The 13,075-nt window shown below is 42.2% G+C and overlaps 1 protein-coding gene across 3 annotated transcripts in view; it reads left to right on the top strand.

The window, feature by feature from the left end:
- Positions 1-13,075, top strand: part of pdzrn3b (PDZ domain containing RING finger 3b) — a 99,130-nt gene that overhangs the window by 68,779 nt on the left and 17,276 nt on the right. The window contains exon 1 of one of the 3 annotated variants that reach the window (XM_035147996.2): positions 9,455-9,775. The exons of the other annotated variants lie outside the window; for them this stretch is intronic. Coding sequence (XP_035003887.2) covers positions 9,707-9,775 — 69 coding nt within the window. The 5' untranslated portion in view covers positions 9,455-9,706. Of the gene's footprint in view, positions 1-9,454; positions 9,776-13,075 lie in introns of those variants that run through there. 3 annotated transcript variants of the gene reach the window in all.

The following is a 13,075-nucleotide window of genomic DNA, read 5'->3' as shown; positions in this document are numbered from 1 at the left end:
AACACGGTCATCCGTCTGGGTATTGAGACGTTTGAGTGATGTCAACCAACATGTCAGTCACTTACCTCCCAATGACCTCAAAGATTTTCATTTGGAAGTGCACTGTAATGTAATGAGATTGAGGCCTGAACAGGGATCTTTGGCTATAACTCACTCTTAGGAACCTTTCACTCAAACAGGTTGACGTGTTGCCGCTTTCCCACCACAGGAACTGAACCTAATGTACTGTAGCATGTAGACATTGTCAAGGGGTCTGCTATTAGTTCTATTTCCAGTCATTTTCCTTGCTATAGAACCTTTCAATCTCAGCCCTGCTCAGGAGGTCATAATACGTTTCAGGTTCTTCTGTGTGAGCAATCTGTGCTGTCATCCGTGATTGATGGAGCAAAGTTACCATTAGCATATGAGAAGGTGTCATTCAGAGTGAACTCAGCTGTAAGACCTAAATGTGTACAGTTCCAGTGGATATTGAAGCAAGTGTTATTTTTCATAAAGTACAACCGATATCCAGAGAAGAACCTGATACCAAGTTCTTGCAACTTCTTACAAGTTGCGGTCCTGAAAGTGTTGGAAATATTTGATATTAGAGTTTGGGGGGGCTGTGTCCAACAATTTTTTTATTGACTTTGCTTTTGGAAGAGAGACAGATGCTGATTTGTTAGACTAATTGCCTCATTATTACAAAGCCCCACAAAAGATGTGGAACTCTTAAAGAGAACTTAGGTATAAACTGCCATCACCACCTGCCTTCCAGCCTAAGAGCCTGGCCCTACATGTTGCAAGTTTAAATTATGATGTTCATGCTTCCCTGGCTGAAAATGACTGATTCCACTGTGCTCTGTGTCATCCATGCCATGTACTGTTGCAAGGTTGGTGACCAAAGTTCTTGTCTGGTACCCTCTTGTGTGATTGGCCTGCCCGCACTTCCCTAGGTTTACTCTGCTCAAGTTGTATCGTATTGGTCCAAAAGGATGGATAACTACGTTCCACATTGTGTGAAGGCTCCTGGCATCACCTAAGTGTGTTGCATCAGTGGCTAATCTCTGTATTGGACATTCCTCGTGTGTAACACCAGCTCTGACCCGCCAATCTCTTCCAGACAGATGCCCACACCAGAATACTTTGCACAAGGGAAATCCTCCTGGTCAATTTTTAACCCCTGCTAAAGTAAACTGATTGAATTTATGAAGCATTTATCCAAAGCGCTTCCTCTCATTCACCCATTCTCACACGTCAGTGGCTTAAAGCTACAGTGCAAGGTACAGGACTATCCTTGGGGAGCAATTGGAGTTCAGTGTCTTGCTCAAGGACACTTTGAAATGTGGACAGAATTGAAACACCAACCATGTAGTTAATAAATGACCTGCTCTGCCTTCTGATTCACAGCTGATAGGTGTCATGGGTTCAATTTCAAATTGACGAATATACTCCTAATACTGTAAATGATCTAAATAATGAATGGCTGTCAACTCCATGCTTGCTCACACCCTTTGTCCAAGTTATCTGATATTCTCTGACAGTTTCGGCCCAGAGCCAGAGCCATGCACATGGTCTTCCTCGCCCAGTGTGGCTGGAGGCTTTCGTTTCTGACTGTGGCTGCCAACATGCTTCAGCAGCTAGAAGTGATGAAGGCACAGGGAATAAGCTGGTGACAGCAACTCTGTGTGGACTCCAGAATTGGCAGAGCCCTGCGCAGAGCCACAGAGTTCAGTCACATCATTGAGCCCTGCTCTCAGGTCCAGGAGAGGGGATGAAATATGGACTCCTTTTTAATATCCCACCTAATAACTGTGTTGACAAGCGCCATGAGTTACTTTCTGCAGGAATGTCGTGGCATTTGGATAATTAGCTGTAAATAGTATTTTATTATACCTCACACTCACACAGTGCTGAAGACGTTTTTATAGCAAAGGTTGGGTGGTAATTCTACTAGCCCCATTATGGAGCGAAATACAGATGTCTCATAGGTGGTGGTAGGTTTCAGGGCAGTCAGCCGGGGACCGAGCCAAGCGAATGATTGAAAGAGCTAGTGTGTCTTCACCAAGACTAATTCATTTATACTTAATCCATCCTGCCTGTATTCACTTGGCACCGATACTGGCTCATTTACAAAGCCACAAAGCTGTCGTCTGTTCTCTTTTGTTAGTTATGTTTGTTTTGTTCTATGGGAACTTGACAACATTTTCTCAAGAAAAAGTTTGCAGAAGGACAGAGGTGCTACTCTGGAATCACACAAAAAACTGATCTTTTTGTTTGTTGGTTTTTGGTGTCATGATGTACTACAGGGACTTCACCACAATGCCTGAAGCGTTTCTTTTACCAAGCTCCTAAAAACTGAAGGTGATTTCAAACAGCCCAAAGCAAGAATTATGTGCATTTAAATTCCAGGAGGTTGATAATGGAAAACAACCTCAGGGAGGTTGGGGCGGAAAAAGCGATTTGCATCTTCTGTTAACAAAAGAAGATAAATTATGTCCCAAAACATCCAGTTTCAAACTGGCATTATTACAGCATCTTAGCACATCAGTCTTGTTAAACATCGCCTCATACTTAAGTAATTAAACTGAAGTGATAGTGATGGCATTATTAGTGGCTTGAGTCTCCAATTAAACTGTTTTGGTGGCTGTCATTCCTGCTGGCTGGAGTCTCTGTTGGCTCAGGATCTGGCTCACACAGTAAATAGGAGTACAAAGCTGACAGCTGTCTGATAAATTATGCACAGCCCAGTGTTACAGAGGTGGATACACACACTCACACATCCACATACACACTGATCCTCGGGTCCCAGCGGTGCACTTGAGAGGAACCGGAGACTCATTAAACTCCTCCACACATTTAGTCTCTGTTCCTGTCCTGTTCCGTCTTCTGTGGGTCCTGTGTGTTTTCCTGTCTCGCCTGTCTTTCTTTTAACACCGTCTTTTTAACATCCCTTGTGTTAGCGCTCGCTCCCTCGTGCCGCTCCCCTTCACTCGTGAGCTGTTTCGCTTACAAGCAAGTTGGTGTGTTCTTAACAGTGTGTGAAATCCCAAAGCGTGTGTAGAAATAAAAATAAATTATTTTCCTTAACATAGTCATGGACATTTAGCAATACTCAATATTTACAAAAACGCTCTTGAATGAAGCTTTGCAGACAGTTAATGTACCGGACACTTTGTGGTGTCAGCCCAACCTACTACAAGCACTACAACTGCACATGTGTGGAACATGTTTTACTTAAACTTCACATTCAGATGAGTAGAGCAGAACTACTTCTTACTAATAAAGGCAGGCATGATGGATTACTGCATGAATGCTTCTTTAATGACTGTACAGGCAGCCTGTGGAGTTTTTAACTTCTAGTGGTGCTCTGGATCCATGTTTTTCAAATTGCGATTCACATTACATCACTGATTGACAGGCGGTGGTAATGTGCACTCATACGCCGCAATGTGCCAACAAAGACTGTGAGAGAGAAGACTTCAATTAAGTTTTAAATATGTATTAAAAAAAAAAAGTATGATGGAGAAAAAGCATTTAACCCATTTGGTGGAACACAAGGACACACTCAGTTTACTACGCAGGGCACCTTAAACATTTTAATTGCTTTAATTTTTGCTATTTTGCTGATCAAGCACCCAAAAGTGAAGCCAGAGCGTCCTGTTCTTCATCTGGTTGCTTGCTGCAGTATAGGTCATAAATCCCACCTCCTCCATGCAAGTGGATGGGACCAAACTTATAAACTAATAATACAAAGTTTTTATCAGTGTTAATTTTTCCAATAGGTTTGTTTTTAATTTGTTATTTGGTACTATATTAATTCTTTGAAACGTCATGATTGACAGCTGATACTGACTCCCAATTGGTCGAGTGCGTGTACCAGTGGCACCTCGCTACTTGCGTAGACTCTGCACAAGGCATGGCAGCGCTCCTATCCAGGATATTTGAACTTCAGCACCACTTCATAAATGCTGCCTTAAAAGAAGATAGTCTCCTTTGTTTATCTATCTAATGAGTAGCGTGTCCATTCCGTCATATTGAATAAACAGAAATTCCAAGCATCCTCCTGTTTATGTTAATCAGTGGATTCGGCTGAATGATTCATTTTTATGTAATCGTCACCGGGATACAAACCTGTGCAATAAACACATGCAAAAACTGCCTGAAACACGATGAATTAGAAACAAATTGTTTTCTTGAACACTTGAGCCAAATGAACTGGAAAAGAAAATATGCTGAACGTTGTTTACCCCATGTTGGGCTGGAAAACAGTTTACTCTAGTTGACAACAACTACACTAGTAGCACTGTTAAACCTTTACTAGTAGAACACAAACAAACATGTCACTTATTATATGGAGCCCTCGACGTACAGGTCATGCATTCATAACCATTTAGCCAATCAGATAAAGCCCCAGCTAAGCTGTCAGCTGCCCTCATAATAATTGGTGTCAATGTGGTTGTGACCAGGAGGTTAGCTGAAGAAGACAGTAAATACGTATTTATCGCAACTCATATAATCGTTGCAATATTGAACAATGCTACTAGCCTATTTTCGTCATTGTAAAGGCCTTTCAAACTTCTGAACACTAGACGACAGTGGGTTTGCAAGGTTTTTTTTATACTTATTGTAACATGATGTGAGGTGACGTTAATCCCCCCTGCTGCTGCAGAAACCAATCACACTCCAAACAGCAGACATGCCACACCATGACATTCTCCCTCATGGATTAACAATATGTAGCCAATTTAGTCCCCCCGTCCCTCTATCACTCCACATCTTCCACCCTTCCTCCCCCTGTTTTTCCCTCATCCTGCCGTCTGGATGCCGCATTAGAGTCGTGTGACCGGACCCGGACATCATGCTTTTTCCCTGTGTTATCACTCAGCCATCAGTGTCCTGTTTCTTCACATGTTGCCACGTCGTCACCTTCTGCAGACTTGGTCTCCACACCCTCTTAAGACCTCTTCTCTTAAATCCTCTCCCCGCTCCGATCACCGGGATCTGGCTTCCCACGATGTAGAGATAAATAGCTTAGCATTTTGCCACATGGCAGACTGAAGTGTGGAGGTCAGGTTGTGTTCATTTCAGTGGGTCTGGAGCAATGCCATCATATGAACTGAGGACAGTAAAGGGTCACGTCTGTGCAGTTGATACTTGATCACATACTGTAACTCTTAATATCCAATATAATAATCTATGCAAATACACCAAAACATCACTTCTACACGAGTTCCTCCACTGGTTGGTCATCTGGTCCCAGCTAAGAAATAGCCCAGCACATATCACACATGAAACAACTAATTATTGTGTTTATGCCTTTATATTTGTGTGGATTAAACAAATGACATATAACGTGTAGATATTTGTTATATATGACAGAGTTGGGTGTGCTGTGTCCCCCTGTCCTCAGTCTTAATGCTCAGTTACTGGCTGCTTGCTCCATGTGTCATATAGTACACAGACAGGTTAGTGTTATAAATCTTATTTGAAAAGCTGTTGAGCTTATTTCTAAAAATGTCACGCTACCAGTATTCATTTAGTCATTTAAGCCATTTATCAATGATGGATGTCCAAGTAGTTTTGGTTTTCAGCTTCTTTAATATGAAGATTTGGTTCTTTGCTCTGTTTTCATCAATAGATGGATTTTTTTTAGGGGTTTTTGGATCATTGTTCCGACAAAATAAGCAATTGAAAATTGTTCTCTGGGAAATTGTGATGGCGATATTTGCCTACAAGCGTCAATGAAACAAATGGAATATTATCAATATAAATATTATTGTAAGTAATAGGTTAGGATGGCATGGTGGTGTGGTGGTTAGCACTGTCACCTCACAGCAAAAATGTCCTTTTTTGAATTGGGGTCTGGCCGAGGTCTTTTTGTTCGGAGTTTGCTTGTTGTCTCCTTGTTTGCGTGAGTTTTCTCTGGGTTTCTCCCACAGTCCAAAGACATGCAGATTATATATTTAGGTTTGGAGAAATTCAAATAGAAAAAGAAAGGAAATCAATTAACTTCAATAAAAATATATTTTCAATTAATATTAAAAATATATATATATATTACCACTACTTAAAATGTTTGTCGTAACTGGTTACAGAAGAATATTTGAGTATTGTCAAATAATTCGATTTTACTGTGTATTTTGATGTAAACAATTAATGAGTTAACCAGGTAAAAAGACAGTTATACCTCGCAGCCCAGGCTGTAACTGTGTAAGCTTTGTCCGTTCTTGAAGCTTTGCCTCTGAGCACGACGAGCTCAGAGGCAAAGAAGACGATGTGTTGGGGAGTTATAAACCACACAGAAACGATGTACGCCGCGGCGATCGCCACCTGATCCCGCTGTGGCTCTAGTTAAAACCATGACTCTTAAACTGGGCCCAGTGGGACGCAGACACAACACCAGGCAGTCACTATGAATATGAATGATCCAACCAAGCATGGATCAAACGCACAGGACCCGAGCACCACATTGGTAATTGGGAGTGGATGTGGTAACCTCTAGCTCTCTAGTCTCTATTAAAAGAAGATTAAAAAAACAAATGCTGATGTTTATTATCACAAACCCCATGACATTATTATTGCTTGGTCTTGCTCCCGCTGAGACTGGAACCTCTGTGTGGACCAGTAATGAATAAAAGCTGAAGTGTGTGTGTGTGTGTGTGTGTGTGTGTGTGTGTGTGTGTGTGTGTGTGTAACCCACAGATCAAACCATACCACATGGGACAGAGGAGAGAGACCTTGTCGCGAGCAAGAAATTTAATCAGCAGCGGCAAAATTAAATCTGCGAACACAATGCCGGACAGTTTGTAGCTCCTCCAGTTTGACTTCTGAGCCCCATGTTCTGCTGCTGCCGATTATTCATTAGCACAACACGCGTTCTTCTTTTTTTCTGCCATAGCTGCCATAACCTTTAGTGCAGCTGTTCATATCTGAGGGCTGTCTCCGTTTTGACTTAGTGAATGGGATAATCTCAGTGTGAAAGAAAGATTAGCCAGGCAAGAGCGCCGGCTAAAAACTCTCCACTGATCACTGCCCCAGGCACAACAGTTGGACTAATGTGAGCGTAGAATTAGTTTCCACGCTACAGTGGATGAAAGTCTAAGCCTAAAAACCCAGACAAGCAAAGCCTGCAGTGATTATGAATGATTGTTGCGTTCGCACAGATACCTCTGCAGCTTTGCCCCGAGGCTTTTTGTCACCATCACTTCTTCTGCCTTGAGGATCTTAATTTAAGATCGTTTCATTTTTTTTTAGATCTTCCTGTAGGATTCTGTAGGTTGTGGGAAAAAGGAGGAGAAATTATTTGTAGACAGACATTAACTCTTGGTTCATAGCAGTTGGACAGAAGACAAGCATAGATTAAATGATTTAAAAGGGAGAGTGAAATCTCATTAGCCGAATTCCTATCCCGAGTGTATGTATGTGAAATGAAATTAGGGATTAGCAACGGTAGATTCTGATGACATTCTAACAAACTTTGCTTGAAGCAGGAGTTTTTAGCCAATATGCCACAAAGCCTGTGCTTTTAACGAAACTATTGCACTGCCTATTCTTAACATGCTTGTTCGTAATGTTCTGTTCTCTTGTCCTGTGTTAAAGCTCCAGAGCTACTTCAGAATTATTCCTTGTCATCAGTGAGTCCTCCTCAAACAGTTCTACAATATACTGTCACTTTGTATTGTTTGTGTGCTGGACGCTGTGTGCAGAGCTTTTTACAAGTCTTTGGTGCAGAGTGATGTTCGAAAACTTTGTGTTCATCCTACCTGGTTTATCATGAATATTTTATCGTCAATGCTTTGAATTTGCTTTAGTACTGTTCATGTGTGAGGTTTTTGATATAAGTCTGAATGATTTAATTAAGTGCTGTTATTTTTTCCATACATTGCATGTCGGCTTTTTCGGTGGTCTGTTCACAATCTTCAGACCAGAGTTCACAACTTTTCAAAATAAAAGCTAGTTGAAGGCTGCTGCTGTAGTTTATCCGAGGATGTAGAAGAAGACATGTTTAGCCTCCACTGGCTGCAAGGTGCTGTTTGCCTCTTTATTAAAATGTTTTTATATTGAACGTAGTACGTGTCCAAATCGCACCAAATTTGACACCACACTTTACAACACACTTGCCAAGTGTGAAGCCAATAAGATAAATGTTTCACAGGATATGTCTTCTACATACAGACAAACAGATATCTGTGGTATTAGTAGGTAGATACTCTGACAGTGTTTCCTTTATGAAATATGGCAAAATTGAGTTGACTTGTTTGTTTTTTCTAATATTTGACCTTTGCTCAGATGTCATATTTAGTTTTCTGTGGCATTTGAAAATATTTACATAAAATTAACTTGACATTTATTTGACTGGGAACCTTTGAGCCTTGCTAATAATGTGGAGAAGGGCTGAAGGTGTGGAGGTGCTGATAGATAGGGATCAGTGGACACATCTGGTGGGAGGAAATACCACTATCGCCAGCAGTCAGGGTTCTACCCCCACCCCCACCCCTGCCATGAAATCTATCCAGGTATTTTGCTGTATGGATGAAACTGAAGCAACCCTTTGTAATTCACATCTATTAAATCAGGAATGGAAGCATCATATGGTGAATTCATACGCCCAGGCTGCTGTGACACTTCATCATGTTGTCTGCAAGTGGAAACTTTTCGATAGTATTATTATCTCTGACCTCTACAAACCCGCAGATTGTAACCAGCTCTCACAGTTGGCTGTGTGGCACCGGAACAAACACTCAAGAGATATGGAGCCTTTGTCTGCACACAGTGCTGCAGACTCCATGAAGGACTGAGAGAACCGTTCTATGTTGTCGACATGCACAGGATGCTCCGCTGGGTAAAGTTTGTCCGGCTGCACTCGGGGAGGGACAGCATAAATATTTATCTGCCTTATTTGTTTGTGCTGCCTGGGCATGTGGGGAGAGAGATACACGAGGAAAAGATGCTCGGCGTCTCTTTCTGCTGGATTAGTTTACCAGAGGTCACAAAGTGCTGAATTTAACTGGGGCACAGAAAGGATATGCTCCAACTGAGCCATGGTACATATTTGGACGCGTAAATCACAAATAATTAGCGCCTTAATCAACTGTCACGGATAAATGCCTGCATGTAGCACTCGTGCATATGCAGCTGGATTTCAAATTAAAAGTGTGGAGCTGTTAACAAACAAGCTTCCAGGGCCCCTCGAGAGAAAACATGCTGTCGTGAGAAGTGAGAAGCCTCTACATCACTCAGCTTGTTTCTATAGATCTAATGATGCCTATTTTGCATGATGTCAGCACCCACCTCGATGAATGATCAACAAGAGGATGCTTAATAAACGTGAGGGGGTTTACGTAGCTGAGCCCCAGCACCAGCCTCGGTGAGCTCAGCAGAAGGCTGGAGAATGACCAAGAGGGCGGGTGCGTGCGAGGTGAGGAGGGGTGGGGGGGCTTAGCGTGTGTGTGTGTGTGTGTGTGTGACAGAGAGAGAGAGAGAGAGAGAGAGAGCGAGCGAGAGAGGAGGCTGAGCGCAGAGATAGAGCCACAAGCTGGGGGAAGTCAGTCCTGTCAGCCGAAGTCGCTGTGTGGCAGTGGAAGAAAAGACACGGAGCTGACAGACGAAGGCATTTCAGAGAGGAGAGGAAAAAGAAAAAATATCTAGCTCCCACTCTCTCTCTCTCTCTCTTGTCCTGCCTGGAGTGGCTGCAGGGGGGATCCTGGATGGTGTGATCTCCTCCACCATGGGATGCAGCCTCTGTACCCTGCAGAAGCCTCAGGAGCAGTACAAACTACTCTATGAAGTCTGCCAGGTACTGTGACCAAGCCTCATGCAGCAGTTTTTTTTACTCACTAACTCACTTTTAGTTGTTTTACTGTGCTTCTTCGTCTCTCTCTTAGAATGGTGATGTAGTTTATGGTGTTGTCCGACTTGTTAACTTGTAGCTGTGAGTTTGCTCTGCTCACAGAGCAGAAGAAGGGTGGGGGGGCTTTCACTGGCTGGTTGTTAGAAGCGTACAATAAAGTTGCTTCGCGTGGAGCTCCCGCAGCTGAGCAGCGTGAACTCTGGCCGCAGGGGTCAGGGAGAGGTGGTGCGCTGTAGCTTAAAGGAGGGGGTGATGAAGAGGTGACAGCTCTCTCAATGCGTCTGCTAGTGTGTGCGCCGATCACTGCCCACCTCCTCATTGTCAGCTGAATGCTGACTTGGGGCTTTTCGAGCTTTAACCCCTGTTTGGTTTTCCACCAAAGTTTATGTTTAACGCTCCTCTGCCTGTTTTGCTCTTTTTGGTTTTCCTCCGCCAAAGAAAATAGAGCGACGTGCTAGAGATGCACCATTAACATGTATAAAGTTTTCACATGAGAGTGCAGGACAACTTTTTGTCATTCATTGATTTTACAGTTTTTCAAGTTTCTTTAAAACAAGACTTCAGACTGATTAGTGCTGAAACTATTTATTGATTATTTGGCTCATATCAATTGGCGATGATGATTTGACAACTTTTCTTTGTTTTATATCAGAATGTTTCTGCATTTTCAAAAATATCAACCTCGACACTGGCATTATTCACAAATTTCTAATTTAAAAACTATTTGAAGGGTCGATAAATAATGAAAACTTAGCATTGGTAACTACAGTCCTTACACTGAAAAATAAAAAAATAAATGTTTTATTGATGGATTCATGTAGAAAATTATCAAATTGCCAATTTCCCCAGATGTTGGTAATTATTTCAAAGCAATGTACCATGGTCCACCTCTGTCTGGATCCTCTCTGCCCTCAGATAAACTCACATGAACCCACCTTCTGCAGCTCAGTCGCTGTGGACTGTAACACAAAGAGAAACGTCTCCTATTGAAGTCAGGTTAAAGTTTTAACTGACTAAATTGTTGTGTATTCCTTCAGTGGAGAATATGTTGGTGTATCGTTTGCTCTGTGAGTGTCATGTGGTGCCCCAGAACAAACCCTCCGTGGCATGTTGCCATTCTCTGCTCCCTCAGGCTCCGCTTTGTCAACCTTATTTGAGACGACACACTCGGGAGCGCTGCTTCATTCATCTGAGTGTTTGGATTCAAGGGCTGGTCTGGTCTAATGAGTGAAAACAGCGACCTGTCAGACGGCAGAGAGCGTGTACGACTCTGACAGACACATCTTTCGGGGCTGCTCGCTGTCATACGCGCAAATGTGATTTAACAAAAAAAGAAGAAAAGGAATTCTCCATCTTTTCATCCATAATGGACCCCGGCCAAATGTTATCCTCCTGTCACACCAAATTACATCTCATTTGCTGCACAGGGTGCCGGGTGGCGAGTGGCGGCTTTAACTGAACGTAATGATGAAGCTCTCTGTGGATCTCAATCATTATTCTCCCCCAGAAAAACTACTGTCTGGGGGAAGATAACAGGGGGTGTCTGTCATTGTGCCTGCAAATACTTTGGCTTTGATTTTCATGCGGGAGGAAAAAGATAGAAGGTTTTGGCTCGCCTCAGAGAAAACATGGCTGTTATGCAGTGGCATAATAAATGGATTATGGGTGCTAACATCGGGGTCAGAAAGCCCTAAACTCCACCCCCAACCCACCACTACAGCAAAAACATGGTGTTTAGCAGATCGCTGTCATTGGCATTGTTCTGCCTTCTCTCTCGGTCACAGTGTCATTTTATGTGTCCCTTTGCGCTTATACTTCCGTATTTATCTTCCAGTGGCCGGCTACTGCTTCTGCCACTGTTTAGAAAGGCTGCATCCAAACTAATACGTTTTGGCTTTTGAACGCAGCACCGTTGTTACGTTTACGAGTTTTCAAGAGCCTAAAATGAAGACGTTTGGAAGCACCGCTGGCCCTGTACGAAAACTCCAGAAGTCTGGACAAGCCTTAATGGAGATGTTTGGAAACTGATGCTGTCACCAGCATTCACTTCCCGATTGGTTCTTATAAATCCCAATTTAACTACCAGCAGTGAAAGCAAAACTCACAGTTCTGTTCCATCGTTGGTCCAGGAAACTAAATCATCTTACCTTTCACCATTGTTCTTTCTCATTTGTAGTGTTTGATGTAAGTATTGGACCGGCTGTAGAGTAGAGAATCAACTTCCTGTTCACAGCGGTACACACATGTCCAGCATATATGACTGTTCATGTGATATTCGTTTTCAGGTGTGTTGGTATGGACTGGGATTATTGCTGATACAGAGCTAAAACACACTTCACTTTAAAGTGAAAATGTCTTAGTATGGATGATGCTAAAGTCAGTGCACAGGTTTAAACTTCCCAAGTCTTTTAGCTGCCCTCAGACAAACCAGTCAGCTTCTGACATGTGACAGCAGAGACAACAAGCTGTAGATTATTTATGGTTAACCTTGAAAAAACAAAAACATGCTTTTTCCCCTTTATCCTGTGTCAAAGCTCGGTAATGGTTGTGCTCATGGAAAGAATCAAACAAACAAATTTGTCATCACACCCAAGTCCTGGTTGGGGCATTTTTATTTGCCTGGTTGCTCAGTCTATAAAATGTTGTAAAAATAGTGAATTGATCAGTTAACCTGGTAAAGTTCCCAGGCTCTATTGAATTATTCCTTTAACCTATTCACAGTGACTGAAGTTGAGTTTGATATTTTGTCTATTTAATGTTGATTTATGAGAAACAGTAAGTTTTTCACGTCCTTCGACCAATTATTCCACAAAGATCGATCTCAGGCAGCACAGACACATTACACATGAGAGAGCAGATGGTCCAGCGCTCTGTATGTTTAATCATTACATATGACCTACAACAATGTGCACCCTTTAACTACAATTACTAGCACTGGTTAATAATAGCCAAGCTCACACTATTTTGGCTAAACTTGCATTCACCATGCAATACCACCATATATATATATATATATATATATATATATATTACTAATAAGCAGTTTTTTTCAAATAGATAGTGTATTGAAGAGTTGTGTTGTATTGGTGTCAGCTTTGACACTGCCCTTATTCAGCAGATTATGGTTCATGTATCCAGGACGTGACTGAGTCACATTACACAGATACACTCTCTCTCCTTAATGTCTCTACTTACCGGTACAGTCAATATGATATTCAGTGCTTCCACCAGCAGATTCATTCAGTC

This window comes from Hippoglossus stenolepis, chromosome 3, assembly GCF_022539355.2.
Source record: "Hippoglossus stenolepis isolate QCI-W04-F060 chromosome 3, HSTE1.2, whole genome shotgun sequence".
Taxonomy (NCBI): domain Eukaryota; kingdom Metazoa; phylum Chordata; class Actinopteri; order Pleuronectiformes; family Pleuronectidae; genus Hippoglossus; species Hippoglossus stenolepis.
The sequence above is the reverse complement of the archived record's forward strand: the minus strand, read 5'-3'. Positions and strand labels throughout refer to the sequence as shown.